Here is a 24,605-nt window from a genome sequence, read left to right as displayed (position 1 = left end):
ATTCATCTTCATTGTATGTAAAATGTGGAATTAAGAAAATAAGTCACACAGGTTTGAAACGACATGACTTTGAGCATCAGAGTAAAATACGTATGAGAGTTTTGATGTTTCATTACATTGACTGAGGTGGTTAGAGGACTGAATAATATTACGGGTCCCTGGGCCGTTGAGGTAAACTGTCAAAATATTTCACTTGGTAACCCCCAGGAAACCATGCAAGTGGAGAACAAACCTACAGCCGGGTTTTCATATAAGGGGTCCCGCTTTGGCTCCCCCACTCACCATAAAGCAACTCTTGGGACATGTCAGGAGCCAAGTTGGGGCCTAAATAATCCAAACAGATCTCAAGCTAAGAGAATAGCAGCTTTACAGGTAAAACACTATTCCAGAATCCTGCTGATGCAGTCTGGAGAATAGAAATGATCCAGGGTTAATTTTGAGGTCCATTTATGTGGAGACAGCTCAAACATGCATAATTTTTCAGCTTTAAACCAGGGTCAGCCTGAGTTTCATTAAAATTCATAATTTTGTGGTCCATGCAGTACAGGCATTTCCTGCCATATTAATAAATTTCTCTTCAGACAGAAATCAAATCACATGTAACATGTTCTGAGTGTAAAACATGAAATTGAGAAACCAAAAAGAAAAGGTTCAAGAGATCCTACAGTGATATACAATGCTAAAGCAATATTCAGCAAAAGCTTTCCTCCCTCCTCAAATACTGAATATCGGAATATTCAAAACGTTTCATACAATAAACATTGTGATTTAACTATATTAAATTATAGCAATATATAGAAATGTTATCAAAATCCCAATGACAGAAATCAACAGCAAAAAATGCTAAAATTGGACTACTTTACAAGCTTTTATTGATTCAATTGCAAATGTTTTATTAACAATATTTAAGTATTTTAATTAAACCATAATTATTTGTAGTTTTAACTTGTTTTATATATATATATATATATATATATATATATATATATATTATATTATATATATATATATATATATATATATATAAAACAACTATACAATTTTTTTTATGTTATAAAAATCCTCATTAAGAGGACAATATGGTCATGCCAGGCTGTTGTTGTATATAAGAATCTTGTTCTAAAGTGACTTGTTTGGTTAAGTAAATTTTGAAAATTTACAGTGTTCCACTAAAATAAATAATGCAATACACTACAAAGTTGAAGGACAAGATACATTTACTTGCACATATTTGAGAATCAAATTTACTTTACTTTGAGAAAATATCATATATTTCACGATGAAAAGTCACCAATACAACAGTCATACAGCTCCATTGTGACTGAAGTGTCATGTGACACCGACAGATGCCGACCAACGGCAACAGACACTACTTCGGGTTTTGTTGGATCAGTGTATTACTCCTCTCGTCATCTGTTGCCGACTGAACATCTTCATGGAAGGGTCATGGAATGTCTGACAAGTGACGTACTGTAATCTGGTGATTGTCTGCGTTGGTCGGCATCTGTTGGTGCAGTGTGAATTAGCCTTAATACATTCTAAAATAATGGCCGTATAAAAAAAAAAAAAAAAAAAAAAAAAAAAACTCACTCAGGGGGCTCAGTTAGAATTTTTGTCTGATAGACAGTGAAATTAAACAAATGTTATTCTGGTAGTCAGAGCATCCTCAAGTCATCAAATATCCACTCAGCCGTCATGTTAGCCATTTCCTCCCCTGAATCCAGGACGAATGCATGCCGGATGCCTCTCTCACACAGACGAATGTCCCCTTCGGGGAAGTCCTTTCTGATATCGTGGTAATACTGCACAGGGCACCAGTGGTCCGTGGCTCCATAGTAAAAAATAATCTGACAGAGGAAAACAAAATCAACAGAACACCCAGAGCCGATTAAGACATTAACATGAGTTTGTTCCCGTGTATGTGCGATTCACCATTATGACCATGCATCATAATGATAGCAGAGCTTCAACAATAAACACAAGGATTTTCTGTTTTTTTTGACAGCCATTTGAGAGCGAGCTAGTACCTGTATGTCTTTTATTTTAAAGTCACAAGCTATGATGTAAGAATAACAAAAGTAGTAGCCCTCGCATGTGATTCACATAGGAACTCAGACCACCACTGGAGTCTGTAGTTTGTGCTGCTTCATATTCCTCAGCACACCTCAAGATGTCAGAAGCAACTATCAATGAATGACGCATGTCATAATTTGAAGCTATAAAACTTTTTTCTTTGTGAAAAGAATTTAACTAATGCTATCAAATTATTAAAAGTTTTAATAAAATTAGGTTATACACTAAGTAATTGCATAAATCAATATTTGTTGAGAAAAGCCCCTAATAAAAGATTGTTTAAGTTTAATTGTTTTTTTTAAAGAATTTATTTAAAATGTTTTAAAATGTAATCAAATAAATAAAATATAATTCAATAATATTACAATATGAGAAATAAATAAAAATGAGTAAATGTTTATACACACATATATATATATATATATATATATATATATATATATATATATATATATATATATATATATATATATATATATATATATATATATATACACACACAAACCCAATTCCAAAAAAGTTGGGACACTGTACAAATTGTAAATAAAAACAGAATGCAATGATGTGGAAGTTTCAAATTTCAATATTTTATTTAGAATACAACATAGATGACATATCAAATGTTTAAACTGAGAAAATGTATCATTTTAAGGGAAAAATAAGTTGATTTTAAATTTCATGGCATCAATACATCTCAAAAAAGTTGGGACAAGGCCATGTTTACCACTGTGTGGCATCCCCTCTTCTTTTTATAACAGTCTGCAAACGTCTGGGGACTGAGGAGACAAGTTGCTCAAGTTTAGGAATAGGAATGTCCCATTCTTGTCTAATACAGGCTTCTAGTTGCTCAACTGTCTTAGGTCTTCTTTGTCGCATCTTCCTCTTTATGATGCGCCAAATGTTTTCTATGGGTGAAAGATCTGGACTGCAGGCTGGCCATTTCAGTACCCGGATCCTTCTTCTACGCAATTGATGCAGTATGTGGTCTGGTATTGTCATGTTGGAAAATGCAAGGTCTTCCCTGAAAGAGACAACGTCTGGATGGGAGCATATGTTGTTCTAGAACTTGGATATACGTTTCAGCACTGATGGTGCCTTTCCAGATGTGTAAGCTGCCCATGCCACACGCACTCATGCAACCCCATACCATCAGAGATGCAGGCTTCTGAACTGAGCGCTGATAATAACTTGGGTTGTTCTTGTCCTCTTTAGTCCGGATGACATGGCGTCCCAGTTTTCCAAAAAGAACTTCAAATTTTGATTCGTCTGACCACAGAACAGCTTTCCACTTTGCCACAGTCCATTTTAAATGAGCCTTGGCCCAGAGAAAACACCTGCACTTCTGGATCATGTTTAGATATGGCTTCTTTTTTGACCTATAGAGTTTTAGCCGGCAACAGCAAATGGCACGGTGGATTGTGTTCACTGACAATGTTTTCCGGAAGTATTCCTGAGCCCACGTTGTGATTTCCATTACAGTAGCATTCCTGTATGTGATGCAGTGCCATCTAAGGGCCTGAAGACCACGGGCATCCAATATGGTTTTCCGGCCTTGACCCTTACGCACAGAGATTGTTCCAGATTCTCTGAATCTTTGGATGATATTATGCACTGTAGATGATGATAACTTCAACTCTTTGCAATTTTTCTCTGAGAAACTCCTTTCTGATATTGCTCCATTATTTTTCGCCTCAGTATTGGGGGAATTGGTGATCCTCTGCCCATCTTGACTTCTGAGAGACACTGCCACTCTGAGAGGCTCTTTTTATACCCAATCATGTTGCCAATTGACCTAATAAGTTGCAAATTGGTCCTCCAGCTGTTCCTTATATGTACATTTAACTTTTCCGGCCTCTTATTGCTACCTGTCCCAACTTTTTTGGAATGTGTAGCTTTCATGAAATCCAAAATGAGCCAATATTTGGCATGACAACATTTCAAAATGTCTCACTTTCAACATTTGATATGTCAACTATATTAATTGTGAATAAAATATAAGTTTATGAGATTTGTAAATTATTGCATTCCTTTTATATTGACAGTTTGTACAGTGTCCCAACTTTTTTGGAATCGGGTTTGTATATATATATATATATATATATATATATATATATATATATATATATATATATATATATATATATATATATATATATATATATATATATATATATATATATATATATATATAAAATTGTACTAATTAAGGCAATAAATTGACAGCCCTAGTCAAAAACTCTAATTTTGATTCCAGATAAAGGAAACTTATAGGATTAGTTCACTTCAGAATTAAAATTTTCTGATAATTTACTCACCCCCATGTCATCCAAGATGTTTATGTCTTTCTTTCTTCAGACGAAAAGAAATTAAGGTTTTTGAAGAAAACATTCCAGGATTTTTCTCCATATTGTGGAGTTCACTGGGTTACAATGGGTGGAAGGTCCAAATTGCAGTTTCAGTGCAGCTTCAAAGGGCTCCAGACTATCCCAGCCGAGGAATAAGGGTCTTGTCTAGTGAAACGATTGGTCATTTTCTATTAAAAAAAAAATAAAATGTATATACTTTTTAATCACAAATGCTCATCTTGCACTAGCTCTGTGATGCGCCACGCATGAGGTAATCACATTGGAAAGGCTATTTTACCTTTTATTTGTAAAGGCTGTTTGACTTCACTTTGTAGATACTGGATCGGTACTTGAAACTGCAATTTGGACCTTCAACCAATTGTACCACAGTGGAGTTCACTATATGGAGAAAAATACTGGAATGTTTTCTTCAAAAACCTTAATTTCTTTTCGACTGAACAAAGAAAGACAAACATCTTGGATGACATGGGGGTGAGTAAATCAGAAAATTTAAATTCTGAAGTGAACTAATCCTTTAAGAAATCTTGCAGAAAGTCTTCAACAAAGGCGTAGCACATTGAGAACTTCATACAGGATCCAAATGGGAAAACAATCAAGATTGCATTTCAATAAAACAAAACATAAGAAAGATTGACATTAAATCCGCTACGTCCACCACGTCCCCTTGGACACCAGTGTGGACACTTGAAGGGTATTTCCTTCAGTTAGGCTGCCGTAACCTCGGCTGAATGATGCCAATAACATCAATGTGAAAGGAAAAACCACCCGTGCAGATTTCTAAATGCTATTTATTGGTGAGACCTCGAGAGCCGTACACAATAGAAAGATCAAATTCTCTTGTCAACTGCTTTGCATGATTTCTCTGACAAACTGCATAATGTTTAGCCTCTGCCGACTGTACCAGTTAATCGTGATGGGTTCTACATCTGTCGGTCTGATCGATTTCACCACAGCCCATAAATCTAATAGAGGAGTCAGATGCATGTGGTTTAAGGCTGAGAGGGGTTTAAACATATGACCTCCTGTCTTCACCTTCAGCTTTTTCGGAAGAAAATTATTCTAGCATCGCTATTGGCAAGCTAGACAGACTGTGAAGCTGATACCAAAGAATGCCACATACTCTGACACCCATACGGACAAACAGACAATGGTAGTCAGAGACATGGAGAGAAAAGTAAGAGCTTCCTTCCTCCATGGAATTATGGGTGGGATAAACAGATCAAACCGGGAAAACATATGATCAGTTTCCAGACTCAAGGGTATTTCTGAAGCTTTGACAAAGAATTTCTTCGAGTCAAGGTGCTATGTGTAACATAAGAAACAGGCCTTGAGTATGTGACTCTTAAGAGCAGTGAAGATATCACCTTTTTAACTGATGACAGATATAGACCATCAGCAGCTTCTCTGCATGTGTACACAGTCTCTGCCTTGCATCACACCACAGTACTGAAAGGTACACATGGTTCTTCCGCCCATGCTTCCATTGAGAAAACTGAAGGGTGGATTGGAGGAACGTGCTTTGAGATCTGATATCGTTTGATTGGTTATCAGCTCTCTGAGGGTAAGTCAGCATGGGTTTCATCTGCGTCTAACATGTTTAGAGGTTTCCAGAATCTCTTTGATCAACTCCCTTAATATGTAGGAAATTAAGGAAAGCTGTATCATCTGATTGTTTCAGTAAAAACAAATACCCATGCATGGGGAACAATGCTGTTGGCTACTTATTACAGTCATCTACTAGTGATGTGTCAACATTTTGGCCACAGACAAAGAAAATTAAAGGGGTCCTATTACGCCCTTTACGAAGTCTGGATTTTGTTTTTGGGGTGTACTAGATCAAGCTTTCATGCTTGATTGTTAAAAACAAACACATTATTTTTCACATATTTTACATAATTACAGCACCTCTCTCCCCATTCTGGCTTGAATGCGGTGAATAGTTCCTGTTTAAATGAAGCCCCTCCTTCCAAAACACGAAATGTGCTGTGATTGATTAGCTGGCCCAGTGTGTTGTGATTGGCACCGATTGGCGTGTTTTCGGGATATGTCACGCCCCTTATCATCGCAAGTTCAGCTCAGGTGTAAATAATTAAGGATGGCATCAATTCCAAACCAATTCGAACCTGACTCAGACTTAACAATGTTACTAAACACGAGGATTGTGCAGAATGGATTTCATGAACAGACTTTGTATGCACAGATTTTTCAGAGTGATATGTTTTTTTTGTAATTTTCTTAGACATTTTAGATACGATGTTACAAACAGTTATCGATCACAAAGCCACGATTAATTTTCCTATGGGACGGTGAACAGCCTTACGAAAGCGAGAGCTTACAAAAGCTACAGTAAGCACTGTATCAACACTAATGTTGGCTAGCAGGCGAGCAAAATGTTAATCGAAAACACAACTATAAATAAGACATACTTACAAGTTGTGATCCACAAACAACAGACTGTCCCGACAAAGTGGGAACTGCTCCATTTCAGGAGAAGCTTTTGGGTGTATCCTGCATTGTACTCTTAGGTTCTGGAATCTGTTCTCCATGAAATGTGCAGCACAAAGATAAACGCTGGGGTTATAATGTTCAGGAGCAGTGTTTAAAATACATTTTTGTTCATCAGCCTTAGGAAGGTCAAAAAAATGAGTTTTGGAAACGGGGTGGAAAAAATAGCATCTCATTGACACAGTGACAACACTGTCTTCTCTAATGCAACTCAACAAGGCCTCGTCCCCTTTTTTTTTTAAAATATTCTGTGGACGGAGATTATTAACGGTGATTAACAGTGATGAAAAAATGCATTGTAGTCCAAGCGAGTAAGAGGAAAGTGGATTCTGTTAAATAAAATTTCTCCCTTTGGAGTGGACTTTGATCTTTGTAAATTTGCATCTTTTTATGCTCAAACAGCAACATAACACACTAACTAAAGTTGAAAAAGCGAAAAAGCATAATAGGACCCCTTTAACAAAAAAGAAAAAAAAAAGAAAAAGAAACATTCAACAATTACAGTTAATGAGATTAATAATTTGGGGGATTCACAACATATCCGTACAATATATATATTTTTAAATTCAGTAACAGTCAATATTGATATATCAGTCGATATTCCTTATTTAAATGTACATGCTCATTTCCACCTTTTTACATTTAGATTACCTTTGCCAACCTGTAATGCTCATTTTAACCCTTTCATGCATGGTGTCCACTACAGTGCACAGATATTTGGAAGCCATTTTTAACCATTTAGGTTGTAGTACCATGCCCCAACCACAAAGTGGTGAATACCCAAAGCCTCGTCTACGATTCCAATTAATTAGTGTATTTATATCTCTTTGTTGTTTTGAGATATTACATCATATAATCAAAAGGGGAAGAGAAGATGCACAAAGAACCTCAGGAATAAATGTTAAATCCTTATATTCTCAGAAAACCAGACTGGTACAAAAAATTGTTTTCAGCTAAATAGGATGTAAGCAATACCTTAATCCAGATTTTAACAATATTTTTCTTGTGCATTTTTTTTTGTGACACAAAATACATCTGTCCACTACAGTGGACGTCATGCACCAAAGGGTATACTACTGGGCCTATATATGGGTTCCTCCTTATTTGTATGTTTTAGTTAAAATTATGATATAATTTACACTTGAATAGTTTTATTAAACAGCAATATTAAATAGTCTTCAGATTTTATAATTTATTTCAATGCTTAGGCCTATACAGTCTATATTTATTTATTAGGTCAGTGTAGGTAAACAAGGACAGGGATATGAGAGTACGATTGCATTCAAGGGTGTGTGTGTGTGTATTTGTGCTCATGTATGATACTGGTTTAATAGTTTTAAATAAAAGCTGGCCAATTTTTTTATTTTGAAACCCGCTAAATCCCAGCCTCATCCCATTCAGAAGTACTGGTACTTATACAGAAACCTATACATATGAGACTGATAAAAAAAAAAAATTCATTTCAAAGAAAAATGTCAGACGACTTAGAGGCTTTTGCATCTGTCTTCTTGTTTGCATTCATACATTTGCTCTTGGTAAATGTTTTAAAAACATGCATGTTTTTAAAAATATTTTTAGACCAAGCATTAGGCCCAATCCCAATACTACCCCTTACCCCTTCCCCTTTCCCTTTCCCCTTCCCCTTTGTTTCGCGCGTTCACGTGAAGGGGTAGGGGTGTCCCAATTCTCATTTGGTTGGAGGGGAAGGGGTAGGGAGAAGGGCCAGGTAGCCCTTCAAACGAAGATTTTTCGGGACCACACTTCAGACGAAGGGGTATGATAAATTTCCAACATGGCCGACCGAGCGAGCAGAGAGACCCATAAATGTAAGTATTTTTTTACGGTAAACAGTATTTTAGTAATAAATAATCACTTGTTTTATGTTGCCTTTAATCTTGTGTTCATGTATACGGTTATGTTCTCCGAAAAAAGATTTGTTAAAATCGCTATGAAAAAAGTTTGCTAATGTTTTTTACTTTATGATAGTTCCACAACATATTTTTTTATATTTTATTGAAACCCGTGTTGATTTGACAACATAAATTTAAATCCGGTGGCAGCTAACTTGTCTTTTTGCCGCATGCCTGATTAATGTATTGTTTTGTTGTGGTTACGTCCATAAATACGTGTACATTACATGATATAAACAAAAAGTGCATTCAGTTTGCGTGCTTATTCATCAGTATTGTATGTGGCTGTCGCCCAAGCAACAGAGATCACTACAGCTATCGATGGCATCTTAGAAATGTGTGATAAACATCGGCGCATCTATGACGTAGGAGCTAGCGACGAATTATAATGACGTGTAACTACTATTTCTTAGGGGAATATTTTCAGCCCTACCCCTTGACACTCTGTTTCAAGGGGCAAGGGGAAGGGGAAGGGGTAGGGGTAGGCGTAGGGGTAAGGGGAAGGGGAAGGGGTATAAAATAGAATTGGGATTGGGCCTAAGTTCTATTGAATCACTTTTTATACCGTTGATGCATGGTGTCCACTACAGTGGACAGATATGTAACTCCATCAAAATAAAATATATTGGGAAAAAAAGTTATTGGGATGATTTTTCACTTGTTTAAAAGTAAAAACAAACATTAAAAAATTACTTTGTGATTTAATAATTCATGCATGAAAGTGTTAAGTTAATCTTTAAATACATGATTAATTTAATAACTCTGTTAAATGCAATCTTTGGCAAATCTCAAAATAAACGTCCATTTTCATACAGTACATTATAATGTTGTGCTGACTATAGCAATTGAAATTATTGATTTTATTTTTTATTCTGACAAAATAGTATATTTATTGTCTCTTTATCACTTACAGAATTAGAATTTTTGAGAAATTAAAAATCCCTATTTAATTGTAATATTTATTTATATTAAATAAAATGCATATTGACTGATTAATAAAGCATGTATTATAGAGACAGCGATAGACTAACACAACATCTCATAAGATACATTGTAAGATACAGATGTTCTTGTATAAGCCACAAATCAGTTTGAGACTGTTTAGAATAGAGTTTGTTTAAAGTAACTTGATCAATTCTGACATGTACATAATTAAACAATTTTATCTAGACTGTCATTTTATTCAAACAGCATTTTAAATATTGTTCCTTACATCTTTCCTTATTATCTGAAATAAATGACTAAATCGTATAAACAAATATAGAATTGATAGTTATTCCAAACAAAGGCTAATTTTAAATGAGTGCTTTCGCTTTTTGGCCATGTGTCCTGAATTTTTAGTTTCTGTTTTTATTTGGTACATCACTCTAATTTACTGTTCATTACCTTGCTGAGGTGTTGACGTATGGTTGCGTTGTCTCTTTCTACAACCAGTCTCATTTCTTGGCTTCCCATGTACATACCATTGGCTGTAGAGACAGAGACGAACACGAGAATTAGCATGTTACAAAATTTCAATAAATGAGGTAGTGTAAACAGAACTTTGTAAATATTTGCATTACACATCAGCCACTGCAGAGTTTACTAAATACGTAGAGTATCAAAATGAAATGCATATCCAAAAATGGAACAACCTCAAAAGGCCAGTGCTCGTACAAACATGGAAACAGCAACCAGATCATGAGGATTACATCTGTTCCCATTCATATTTACTGGATGTGCACTCCTACTAACAGTTTAATGATGCACAATGTCGTCATTTTTAGGGTTCAGACACTGTGCACTGAAATGACATGTCTTGTGTGAATATTTTATATGATGAATACAATTTGAATTTTCAGCATCATTACTTCAAGTCTTTGTCACATGATCCTTCAGAAATCATTCTAATATGCTGATTTGCAGCTCAAGAAACATTTATTAGTATCTATTATCAATGTTGAAAACAGTTCTTGCTGCTTAATATTTTTGTGGAAATAATGATACCATTCAAATATTTGTGGTAAGATTAAAAAAGAGGGAGAAATTAATACTTGTATTTATCGAGGATGCATTAAATTGATTAGTGACAGTAAAGACAAATTTTTAATAAATGCAAATAAATACTGTTCATTGAACTTTCTATTTATCAAAGAATCAAAAAAATTATCACAGTTTCCACAAAAATATTAAAGGGTTAGTTGACCCAAAAATGAAAATTATGTCATTAATGACTCACCCTCATGTCGTTCCAAACCCGTAAGACCTCCGTTCATCTTCGGAACACAGTTTAAGATATTTTAGATTTAGTCCGAGAGCTTTCTGTCCCTCCATTATAATTGTATGTACGGTATACTGTCCATGTCCAGAAAGGTAATAAAAACATCATCAAAGTAGTCCATGTGACATCAGTGGGTTAGTTAGAAGTTTTTGAAGCATCGAAAATACATTTTGGTCCAAAAATAACAAAAACTACGACTTTATTCAGCATTGTATTCTCTTCTGGGTCTGTTGTTCATCCGGGTTCATGACTCCTCAGTGAACCGCAGCGCACTGCTGACGTAAGACGCTGATGACGTGTTATCTGGTGCGCCAGAGTTTCGTTTACAGTCTGAGGGAGACGCACGCTGTATTCAAGCTATTTTTTAAAATGGTGTGTAAGTGTGCATGTTGCGGATGTCCTAATCGCCAAAAACAACGACGTAAAAGTGCATTACCAACGCCGACAGATGAAAGGATTCAGTGGAATCAATTCAGTGGAATCAATTCAATGGAATCAATTCAATGGAAAGGATTCCGGAAGAGAATACAATGCTGAATAAAGTTGTAGTGTTTGTTATTTTTGGACCAAAATGTATTTTTGATGCTTCAAAAACTTCTAACTAACCCACTGATGTCACATGGACTACTTTGATGACGTTTTTATTACGTTTCTGGACATGGACAGTATACTGCACATACATTTTCAATGGAGGGACAGAAAGCTCTCGGACTAAATCTAAAATATCTTAAACTGTGTTCCGAAGATGAACGGAGGTCTTACGGGTTTGGAACGACATGAGGATGAGTCATTAATGACATCATTTTCATTTTTGGGTGAACTAACCCTTTAAGCAGCACAACTGTTTTCAACATTGATAATGATAAGAAATGGTTAAGCACCAAATCAGCATATTAGAATGATTTCTGAGGGATCATGTGACATTGAAGACAGGAGTAATGATGCTGAAAATTCAACTGACATCAAAGAAATAAATTACATTAAAAATATATATTTAAAATAGATTTTAGATCTATTCAAACAGTTTTTTTTAATTCGTAATAATATTTCGCAATATTGCTGTTTTAACTTTTTTTGATTAAATAAATGCATCTTTGGTGAGCATAGGAGACTTCTTTCAAAAACATAAAAAAAAAAAAAATTAATATTTCCAAACTTTTGACAGATGCTCTATATATGAGTTTTGAATCAAACTTGAATCACACTTGAACAGACAAAAACAAACTAGAAAATTAAATTAAAAAAATTAAAAAACTAAAATGAAAAATAGAATATAACTGAATCAAGACTACAATGATGAACAGCAGAAATTAATTCATTAGACGACTCTATGTAATACTTGATTCTGATTGGTCAATCGTGACATTCAGAGGTCAAATTTTTCTGAATAATGAAGGTTGCTGTATGAAGGACTGCTCATCCAAGAAATATACATACATTGCTGTGGTCTTGTGTCCTTTATCCACAATCTCCATAGGTTTGATCACCCTGTCTGTTTATTTTGCCTTATTTTGACTGTATATTAAGCTACATCACATGCTTGAATATGTGAATCAGCTTTGTAACCAGTACAATTACTTGCTCAATGCAAAAACAAACTGATTCACTAAAATCAATCAAAATTTAAAAAAAAAAAAAAACCTCTGCATTTTTTTTACATTTTCAAAAAAAATCACTTTGTATGATTTATAGGCTGTTTTCGTAATGGAGACCGAAAATGTCCCCACAAGGATTTTGGATATTGCCATCTTTGTGGGGACATTTTGTCCCCATAATGTATGGTTTACAAGGATCTCACACACACACACACACACACTCTTAAAATTCATGAGCAAATACGAGCTACTTGACCTTGATGCTCTTGGCAACTATTCAAAGAGACTGATCCTGATCTTGTGCGGGCCAAACATTTGGTCAAGAGATGTGTTAATATCCTTTCTCATCAGGACATTTCGTTGATGATTGTTCACCCTCAGACTATGAAGGAAGTGTGTACATGTGTGTGTGTGGGTGCATGAAGAAAGCATGTGTGTGTAAGGAAAAACTCCTCAAATGACTTGCTTCCACTGAGTGAAGAGGAAGTGTGGGTATGATCACACATCCGCACGGCTCTAACGCTATCATATTAATCATGGCCTGTGTACTATATCATCCAGCACTGTTAACACATTTCACAAGACTGAGAGCCACATACTAAAAAGGGGGAAAAAGGCAAGTAATCAATTTTATACCTTTCTCAAAGCAGAAAAAAATGTTTAAAATAATTTAAAGTTACGTCATGTTTCATTAGTAAGTTCATTCTTAATGTTTTCTCTTTCAGACTGGAGAGTTTAATTCAGCACTATATTTTACAGAGGAAATGATTTTTGGAAATGGGGGAAACTGAATGAAAGCCTTCTGTGCAAACTAAGGGATTTTCCACATTTCATTAGTGGTCGTTGTGAAAAGAATTATTACGGTCCTTGGTATGCAAAAAATCAAATTAGTACCATGTCAGAATCCAAAGTATTCATAAAAGAGTGAAAATACCCAGGTGACATACTGCTTTATTGAGATTCTGAAGTGTGCATCTGATGTTGTAGGTCACATGACAATGCCAACAAATGGCAGATATAGTATGTCCAAACACCCCAGAACCCTAGCAACAGCCTAGCAACATGCTAACCTTAAGTTAAGTTGTGGTTTGTGTTGCTAAACACCTTAGTAAGACTATGACAACCGATCATTAAAACATACAAATCTATCTACACCTTCCTTAAATGCATGCCTTTACACACACACACAAAAACACAGAGTGTGCCAGTCATATTTCAAAGAAGTGAGCAAGAGGGACTCATGGTAGAATGTCTCCTTTATTCCCAGCATCAGAGAGGTTGCAGAGTCACTTAAGTGTTTGGGTTGGCTGCTGTTTGCTTCTAAATAAATGTTAAAGTTATATGTAAGCTTTCCTTTGCAATTTGATGTGTACTAAAGGGAGACATAAGTCATTTGAGATGAGGTGCAAACAAATATTTACCATAGAACACAATGAACGCATAGAAGACTTACGAAGGCATCTAATTTTATTACACTAAACACATCACAAACAACATCTCCACCCACTGAGGTGAACTGGATCAGAGGATGTTTAAACTAGAGGGTTTAACAGAAGAGTAAAGTTCACTTCATTTCCACTACCTTTACCCTATGATTCAAACACAAGAATCTTTGTACATAAGTAAAAATCAGGTTGGCCAGTTATTCAATCAAATCATGATTATGTGAGATAACTGCAATCATTCTGCACTTTAAATCTCAATCAAATATCATGTATCCAAATAAGAACATGTTAGGTGAACATATTTCTGGTACTTTTAGAGTTATTCATGAGTGATTAATTCTAAATCAATGATGCAGGTTGTGACTTTGTGAATGCAGAGCAATCCACTTTACTGTTTTATATTCATGAAATAATCTAATGAAATGCAATGAAAACAAAAAGAGATGGGATGGGAGCATTTCTTTAGATCTAGAATGAAGAACATATTTCTAAATTAGAAAAAAAAAAGCTGAATTGCTGAAAATACTTAACCAAAAAAAAAAAAGCTTTAAGAATGATCCAAAAATAAATTTTTGAGCAAGTACATAACCAGCCAGTGTTCAAAACTATCTCCTTACCTTAGCTCGATTCACAACGGTAAGCCTGTAATAATGTTTTATAATAAATTCAGTACTAGTGGGTTTCCACTAGAAATTCGAGCATGCAGCCGTTCGTCTTTGCTAGTAGGCTATATAGGCAGCTAGATGCTGCTGGTAGTGGATTATTATAGCCTTTTCTAACAGCAGCTGGAATAATTAAACTTATTTTGATGGTGGATTGTAATCCAGAAAGGTCCAAATGACAATCATCAGTGACAACTGGAGAGTCACCCGTAGACTAAAAGCAAAAGACTTCAGACTGCGGAGTGGCTACAGACGGAAATCTACAGGTAATGCTAATACTTGATAAATATAATTAACTTAAAGGTGCCCTAGATTCAAAAATTTAATTTACCTCGGCATAGTTAAATAACAAGAGTTCAGTACATGGAAAAGACATACAGTGAGTCTCAAACTCAATTGTTTCCTCCTTCTTATATAAATCTCATTTGTTTAAAAGACCTCCGAAGAACAGGCGAATCTCAACATAACACTGACTGTTACGTAACAGTCGGGGTGTACGCCCCCAATATTTGCATATGCCAGCCCATGTTCCCAACATTATGAAAGGCATTAGACAAGGGCAGAACATCTGGATGTGCACTGCTGAATCAACAGACTAGGTAAGCAAGCAAGGACAATAGCGAAAAATGGCAGATGGAGCAATAATAACTGACATGATCCATGATATCATGTTATTTTTAGTGATATTTGTAAACTGTCTTTCTAAATGTTTCGTTAGCATGTTGCTAATGTACTGTTAAATGTGGTTAAAGTTACCATCGTTTCTTACTATATTCACGGAGACAAGAGAGCCGTCATTATTTTCATTTTTAATCACTTGCAGTCTGTATAATTCATAAACACAACTTCATTCTTTATAAATCTCTCCAACAGTGTAGCATTAGCCGTTAGCCACGGAGCATAGCCTCAAACTCATTCAGAATCAAATGTAAACATCCAAATAAATACTCTACTTACGCGATAAGACATGTTGCATGACGAACACTTTGTAAAGATCCATTTTGAGGGTTATATTAGCTGTGTGAACTTTGTTTATAGCTGTTTAAGGCAAGCACGAGCTCCGTGGGCGGAGAGCACGAGATTTAAAGGGGGCGCGCTGCATAAATCGGTGCATTGATAATGATGCCCCAAAATAGGCAGTTAAAAAAATTCATTAAAAAACAAAAAACTATGGGGTATTTTGAGCTGAAACTTCACAGACACATTCAGGGGACACCTAAGACTTATATTACATCTTTTGAAAACATGTTCTTGGGCACCTTTAATTGACTTCCCCTTAAGTTGTGTGTAAACATACAATGTAAGTGACATGAACAAAACAGAGATTTTTAACCTTATTTGCACGACAGTTAATCATCAGAAAGACCTTCATAATCATTACAGTCCTTTAATACACTCTGTATATTAAAGTGTTGTATAAATCAAAAAGGTGGGATGACAGCTAGCAAGAAAAACCCATGAGAAGGTAGGGGAAAAAAGATGGAGAGGTTGAGATCTGTTGAGGGAGATGGGTGTGCCAGTCTTGGGGCAGTGATCTGCGAGACATCCCCTGTTCTATCTCACTTATCTCCACGGGGGTATCGGGCTAGGGGGTTTGGCAGGGCACAGCATTCCAGTCAATTTTACACATCCTCACACATGCACCTAGTTAACAACTGACTGGAGAGGTAGAACCCAGGGATCTGTGCGCAAAAACGCAGACACAGACACGCAAAGACGCAAACAGACAAACGTGTGCAGATATTTCCGTGTCTCTTATGAGCATCCTGGGTGCCTCAATGTGGCAAGGCACAAAATCAACATGGGCAGTTGGCACATAACGTGTCCATGGAATTTCTTTATTAACATCAAGATTTAGATCATAAATGCTACATAAGTTATTATGAATTTATTCATTTTTAAAAAAGCTGTCATATAGTAAATGTATATGTTGAAATTGTCAACTTCCCTGAAGTATTTCTTGTCAACTACCCATATGCACAGTGCAAGCTCAAACTGTGACGAAAATGTATTTTTGAGCCATATGTTCAACAATTAATCAAAGTAATGTCTAATCTTCAAAGATTTATATAAAAAAATCAATTGCAAAAGACTGTAGTGACTCAAGGAGCAGAAGGAGCCTCACAAACAAACAATAGCTTTTAAATGTTTCATCCTGTTCAGTCTTTTCTTTCCAAGATGCAGATGGGGGAACAAAAAGTTTTCTTCCACTGTGCCTAACGTGCCTCTTTACTCTTTGGATTTGCTTCCCAATTGTCCTGTTGATATTTATTTTACACCACACACTCCTCTATTGGTTCTAAAACCATCTATTTACTACTTTTCTACTGTCACTTTGCATTAGTAACACAAACAAGACAAGTTCATGACAGCAGAACTGTCTGATGTTCATAGACACAGAAAGCACAGCGTATCATCCAGTTTCTCCACCGTTTGCACAGACCACAGAGTCACAATGTGCTTCTCTTTATTCTATTACCCTTTAAAAGAGCTAAATGAATGTGACAATTATATTCTCCCTTCCAATTCAATAACACATGTCGTAATAGAAGCCACATCAACTGAAATACAATACAGGTTTCTTTTTTCATTACTTTGAAAAGAACACAGGGTGGGTGGCCATGATCCATTGCATCTCAAGTAAAGTCACTTGCCAGTTCAGAGGGCAGAAATTTTGGGGAGTTACTCTGATAAACAAACCTTGCATTATTGTGTCATCACTTTTTCATTCATACCCCTAATGAACAGGATATTTCATGACAGATCACACCTGATGCCTAGGTCATGAAATTAACTATACAGTAACTACTGTAGTTATGACTGTGTAAACAAGTTCTAAAGAAATTACAATTTCAGCATGGCCCTATTATTAGGGAAGGTCAACCGTCTGCAACATATCAAAAACCACAATGAGAAAATGACTGTTGTTACATACTGGATGAGAATAAAAAATAAATAAATAAATAAATAAAAAAACACATTTTTGAGGGATTTTTACAACCCTCTGGGCCAGCAAAAGAGCTGCAGATGTGGTTCTTGGATCTCAAATAAAATAATAATATAAAGATAATATAAATGACTAGCCCATGGACACAATGTCATAAAATGACAAACCTTCAATATCGGGCAACACAACGTTCTACGAAGTGTGGAAAATCAGGAATCTGTGTTCAGCTTTGACATGATCATGTCCCAACACTCGATTTTATTATACAATGATTTTCAAATGGAGTAAATGTTTGAAGGATGAGGATTTTGACATACAACCTTTAACAGATAATAAAATCAAACATCAAGTTCTCATAATATATAGATGACATTTAGACCTTTATACAAACAGTCAAAACCAAATATATTGCACTTTAACTCTAACAATAAAAACAGGACAACAATTAAAAAAAGGACAATCTGAATTTGTTCCAAGAAAAAATTTTCTCATCACATTGTGCGGAGCATCTTATTTGAAGCTATAAAAGATGATCCTGTTTGTTTTGCAGAATTTTTACACTGAGTATCTCAAAGATGCCCTTCTTTAGGCGCCACATTGAGCACTGAATCTTTTTATTGTGTCCTGCTCCATCTAATGGTGATATGCAGGCAAATACGAGCATACTGTAGCGTCCATGACATGGTGACTAATCTGTTTCAAGGTTACTTATTGGTATGGCTCCCTCAGTCATTTATAAAGCTGAAGGATGATGTACAACTTTTGTTTGTTCAAGCAAAATGCACCATTTGAGTGATTCTCAAGGTCTTGAATTATAAGAAGATCTGCAAGTAAATCATGCCTAGACATGGTAGAGCATTATGGTTATCATGCCTTATCTCATAAATATCAAATGGCTACTGCCAGGATGCATAAGGTTCAATAATAAAAATTCTGTCATCATTTATTCACCCCCCATGTCGCTCCAAACCTGTATGGATCTTCTTTATTCTAAAGAACACAAAATATATTTTGAAGAATGTTGGTAACCAAACTGTTATGGTGACCGCTGACTTCCATTGCATGGACATAATCAGAATTTCTCATTCAAAGTTAACTATTTTAAACTGTCTATCTATGGAAGGAAATCTGACAGCATTCTGTCATCAACAAGATCTTTATTTTTGTTCCAAAGATGAACAAAAGTCTTATGGGTTTGGAACGACATGAGTAATTAATGACAGAATATTCATTTTGGGGTGAACTAACCCTTTACGATTTTGAGACACACTGGAAAAAAACAAGGAGGAAGTCACAGTTATGCACTGCTAGATGTTCCCATTGTTTTTAAAACTATGATGAATAAAACTGCAGGAAGAAACAACAATTGATCAACAGACAATGTTTTGCTCAGTTATGTCTACCAATGAAAAGGTGTTCCACATATTAGCTGACTTCAAGCTGAAACAGGTGGCCGGAGGAGGAAGTGAATATGACTCAAAAGTAAGGTGGCAGATAAGAAGTTTATGAGTTTAGCCTCTAGGTTCCAAAATCAGGTCGTTGTTAACTTTGTTCCGCTCTAACAGGAAAGGGAGCTACTTGCCGCCACGCTCTGTTTTCCAGCTTTCCCAGGTGAGTCAAATTATGAACTGAACAGCAAAAGGAACTGAAGACAGAAGTTCAAACTCCATTTCCAAAGATGGTGGGTCAAATCTCCTGCTTCTCATAAATTAGGCCAACAGAAGCCTGGATAGAAGAGTGCAAAAGTGTTCAATCATAAAAACCATGTCATGAGAACTGGCATAAGTGGTTAGGTGAGTGAAAACAGAAGCTGTGTGAAGTGAAGTGGAGTGTTGCAGACTACTGAAAGGATAAAGCATATTAGAGAGCGTTACATAGCCATTTTCCCTGTGGATCTGCGAGCAGGCACGCCTCATTGACGTTTACGCTCCTAGATGCAGAACCTTGATGTCTGCATGACAGACATTGTGTGCATGCTCCACATGCAGTTAACATCAAAATATCAACATTCTCAGTTTCAAGGAAAGGGATTTCTGAGCAAATAAATCCTTAAATGTGCCCAGGAAGTTCCAGCTAATAGCAACATGCTTTCTTAATTAAGTCTGTCAACTCGCCATTAATTACAGATGTAATGCAAGACAGAGAGTCAGAGCAGCTTTTCGTATGCAGTCACGGGCCAGCACTCAATGGTACAAAACGCACGCATGCACATGTGTACATACAGGACCACCTGGCCTTCTTGATGAATAACAAGAGATTAAACTTCCTTGCAGCAGTATTCCAACATTTGTTAGTTTTTAATAAGGGGAAGAAAGTTGCACTTGAACATTTTGTTCAGATGAAAAAAAAAAAAAAGCTAAATCCATTCCAAATGACACTACATGAGAAGTGCTAATGATTAAAAGCATCCTTACAAGCAATGTCAGAAGCAACACTCTAAATCCCTGCGCAACACAGGGAAAAAGAAACTAAAGGTAGAGCTGACAGCATAAAAAACAGACAAAAAGGAGAAAAGGCAGCGAGCGAGCAAGAAAACTGGTTCTTCAGAGCGACTAGAGAGTGGAGCTCGCACTAATGCCTCTGGGCTCTACTGAGGCCTCTTTGGCAGAGACTCTCTGGCCATCACAACATCCATCACTCTCCTCCCAGGACAGACAGGGAAAACACTCAGCCTTTCACCTAGAGAGAGACTACGTTAGCGGTCCGTTCGCTCTCTTGCTCGCTGGAGAGGCCTCTTAATTACTCCTACTCACAACACTTCATCTGCACCATTAGTTCATCTACAGAAAGCCCTGGAGATCAAATATGAGTTATGATAAATAAAACTTTATTCAAAACATTGTGAGATACTGCTCTCTTGGCTGCCACTCAAATATTATTTGCGTTTTCCCTCTCTACGGCCTCGACTTTATCTGAACTAAATCGGCCGAATCATCTTTGAAGTGGTGATATACTTTTTATCGTCTGATAAAAAGAGAGAGCAACGCATCTGAACAGTCAAGGTTTGGAGGGATGCCAACATGTGAACTTCTGAAAGGTTTCAGCACCTCATTGAAACAAGGATTAGATCTTTGGAGCAGAGTCCAAAATGAGAGATGGAAATGGAGACCTGAGGGGACATCACTGAGGTGAACAGAAAGGTTGTGTGAGAGTAACACTTTAGCAGTGTCTATTAGTGCTCAAAACATTACATATGCTACAAATGATTATCACACGCTGAGATGCATCCCAACAAGAAAAAAACATGACCAATGCCAGTAGAGCCAAAAAACTTGATTAAGGGGGGCAAACTGCAGAAATATATACACATACATACACACACACACACACACACACACACACTAGTGGTTCAACGGATCATAAAACTCACAGTTCGGATCATATCACGGTTATCAAGTCACGGATCGGATCATTTTTGGATCAGCACAAAAAAAAAAAAAAAATGGCGTGCGATACCGAATTAAATCCTCTTTTGCCTCTTCTAGTGCTGGAATGGTTTTATATCTATTTAATGTGTAAACTAGCAAGACAAAACACGTGCAAATGATAACCTTTCACTCTATTGTGGTTAAACTTGTAATTGATCCACGAATCACATGCAAGCCGAACCGTGGGGCTTGGTCCGTACGGATCACGGATCAACAACGAACCGTTTAACCACTAATCCACACACACAAACAATTCATATACAATTAAAAATATATATTGGTTGCCTATCAGTTGGCTATTGAAAACACACACACATACACACACACACACACACACACACACACACACACACACACACACACACACACACACACACACACACATATACACTGATATATATATAAATATATAAATAGATATATATAAAAACTACCCAATACACATTACTTTCTATAGCTTGTTCTATTCAAACAATACAGTAAAAAGATTACAGTAGAGAACACAAGGAAACTCACCAGCAGTGTCTACATTGATCAGGCTGACTGTGGATGGGATGATGGAGGTGTCCAATGCATATAAATTCTTCAGGGCCAGATGCACCATGCTGAACTTCAGCCTCTCTGGAAGGAGGGAGAGCAGGAAAATGGGCAAATAGAAGGCGTACCGTAGTCGACAGAGCACAGGGGTCATGACCTTGCCTTGAGGGCTACAGGCCATGCGCTCAATTGTGGGGAAGAGCATCACTGCCTTTACAACCTAAGGATGAGAAGTACATATGGAGATTTTTGAGATGAACCTGGGTCAGGAAAACTATTTCAATTCCTGCACTTTCTCTAGGCACATTTACATTTGGTCAAGTTAAGTAATTGACACTTACACAAAAATACAAGACCAGCAGAACAAAATGTTACATACTGAGATGTAAAGGCCTGTACACACTGGAATGAATATTGCACGCTTATCGCCAGCATTTTTCCAGACGTTTTCATGTTCATACCCAAGAGATTTTCATTAGCGATGCGCAGAGTGAACGTGCAAATTCACTCCCTGACAGTATCTGGCGCTTGTGCTTAACAGTAGTGCAAATAAACATATTTATGATATTAATAAAACTAAAGAAGATAAAAATGCAGATATAAAATGGCATATATGGCATATGTATGACATGTGAGAGAGACCAATCTCATTGGTCTGCCAGTTAATGTGGTGCGTCAAACCAAAAAAAACTCGAAAAAAATGACGCTTTTACATCTGCCGTTTTTCGCGATGGTGTGCACACTCACATTGGCGCCCTTTGTTTAGTCAAGAGGCGTTAAACGTCGGCGATAATTGCGCGTGATATTCGTCCCGGTGTGTACAGGCCTTAAGGCATTATATTTATGACAGCATGGCAAGCACTTATAATCATAACAAATTACATGTCTTCATTTCAATGCTTAAGAGTTATAAAGCTATGAAAAATGACATGTCTGTGCTCTCGCTATATTATGAAATCGATAGGAGAGGCAAGGGAAGGAGGGAACAGAGAGGAAAGAGAGAGACTTCCAGAAACAGGAAACACCTGCCTCTGTTTGGCCATTGAGTAGAAGGCAGCTAGACTCATTCAGTGAGTAAGACAGAGTGGATGTGCTTCATCTGTCTCTACAATCCTTTGCAGTTGCAGCCAAGTATTTTTCAATGAAACTAAACAGTGCAATATCTTCAATTCTCTTGTGTAAAATATGTGATAGCCAGCACAATTCTTTGTCAGCAGTGCCAAATGCAATCTATTCAACTTCAAACCACTAAACTTCAAACTCAGCTAGTTCTGCAATCCTGAAAGAGTGCTGGTTTCATCACGCCCCGGCAACAGGCGAACAGGCAAAGTTCTGCTGCCGCTGAATTTATCATCTGAACGGGCCTTAAGGAACTGCAAAATATCTATTGCTGTCAGTGGGAAAGATATCAAAATCCAAATGGATGAGCGATTCACATCCCAGAGTTCCTCTGTCATAATAATTACAATAGAGATCATTTCAGAATGGAGATCAGATTAGTTGCTCTGTCTATGTGGGCGAAGAAAAAAAATCTATACAGTTTACCCAACTATAAACTACATTTTCTGGAGTGAATGTGAATGGTGTTTGTAAAACCTGCTACCATGGTGGTTGCCAAGACTCTACTATCCAGTTTTTAGCAGGTTGCTATTCAATTGCTAAGATGTTTTGTTGCTGTGCAGTTTCTAGGGTGTTTTGCGTTGTTTCCAGGATTCTACTATGCAGCTGCTAAGGTACGAGTAATAGTATTAGTGATAGTGGCCACTAATAAATCTATACGTCTATTCCAAAATATGGCTACAGGAAGCATACAACCCTCTCACATAATGCTTTTCATCTGCTATTGCACTGCTCATCCTGATGCTTATCATTTGTCAGACAAAGAGAGAGAGGCAAAGAGGCACTGAAAGAGAGCGGGAAAGGTGAAGAAGAGGGAGTGTGTGCGGAGCAGGTGATCTTTGATGTGCAAGTAGTGCTTTTGACAAGAAGCAGTTCCTCTTCCTGGAGGTCACAGGAATGTAACAGAGAACACAGAACAATCTGACAGAGTCTCTGGGAGTGGCTCTTTAATCAGAGAGACAGACGGCTAGTCATACACACACACACACACTTCTACTTCTAGAGGGTTTCTTCTCTGGTACTGCTGAGGTCAGGAAGGGGGAAGGAGCACTCTGCATCTGGAGAAGGGGCGAAGAGAGTTTAAACGTCACAATCTGACTTCCACGGATCTGTGATGTGAGGGTGCGATCTGATAGTGGAGGAATGTTAATGATGCACAGATCTACTGGAGCTTCAGACAGCATGATGGATCATACGGCAGTCCAGACCGCATCTCTTTCAACTCACTAAGTGAGTATCTCAATGGTAATGTGATGCAACCCCTCACGTCAGCACCACTCCGTCCCTACGACTGCTGCCTTGCAGCCAGGCTCCCGACTGGAACGAGCATGGTATAGGAGAGGAGTTGTAGTGAACTGTGTGAAAAGTCCACTTGAAGTCAAAAGCACCTTGTCACCGCAATCCTTAGGAAAAGACTGGTCAGTTCCTCATAGATCCCAGAAGGGAAATCCCATTATGTCACTTTAATTTTGATGAATGACTGCACCAGGCCAGGCCATCATGCCCTTCAAACTCTGCCAAGCTGAGGGAAACCGCTACACCTTGTATGCCAGACCGAACAACAACAAAAAAAACAATCTTGTGTTTTCTAAACCGTGTGACTCCAATGGGCTGGACAGTCTATAGTAACGTCTGGAAGCTTTAAAATCTGGAGATGTTGTGAGGGTAATCTGAGCCAGGGATGTGTGCTGTAATGTTTACGCTTGTGTTTGGCTCAAGCTGTGACTGTAACGATGTTTTATTTGAGTACAGTATGAA

The 24,605-nt window shown here is 37.0% G+C and overlaps 1 protein-coding gene across 4 annotated transcripts in view; it reads right to left on the bottom strand.

Annotated features, from left to right (window-relative positions):
• Positions 1 to 966: 966 nt before the first annotated feature.
• ldah (lipid droplet associated hydrolase) overlaps positions 967 to 24,605 on the bottom strand; it is a 49,868-nt gene continuing 26,229 nt past the window's right edge. The window contains exons 5-8 of one of the 4 annotated variants that reach the window (XR_007184998.1): positions 21,708 to 21,948; positions 10,241 to 10,323; positions 1,591 to 1,847; positions 967 to 1,504 (exon numbers count right to left, since the gene is read on the bottom strand). Coding sequence is in view for 2 of the 4 variants with exons in the window: in XM_048191540.1 (XP_048047497.1) it covers positions 1,656 to 1,847; positions 10,241 to 10,323; positions 21,708 to 21,948 (516 nt within the window). In the remaining 2 variants the exon portion in view is untranslated. Of the gene's footprint in view, positions 1,848 to 6,869; positions 6,975 to 10,240; positions 10,324 to 21,707; positions 21,949 to 24,605 lie in introns of all 4 variants that reach the window. The other 3 variants (XR_007184999.1, XM_048191540.1, XM_048191541.1) reach the window with 3 other exon arrangements.

This window comes from Megalobrama amblycephala, linkage group LG5 (genome assembly GCF_018812025.1).
Source record: "Megalobrama amblycephala isolate DHTTF-2021 linkage group LG5, ASM1881202v1, whole genome shotgun sequence".
Lineage (NCBI taxonomy): Eukaryota > Metazoa > Chordata > Actinopteri > Cypriniformes > Xenocyprididae > Megalobrama > Megalobrama amblycephala.
This window is presented reverse-complemented; position numbering and strand designations above follow the sequence as displayed.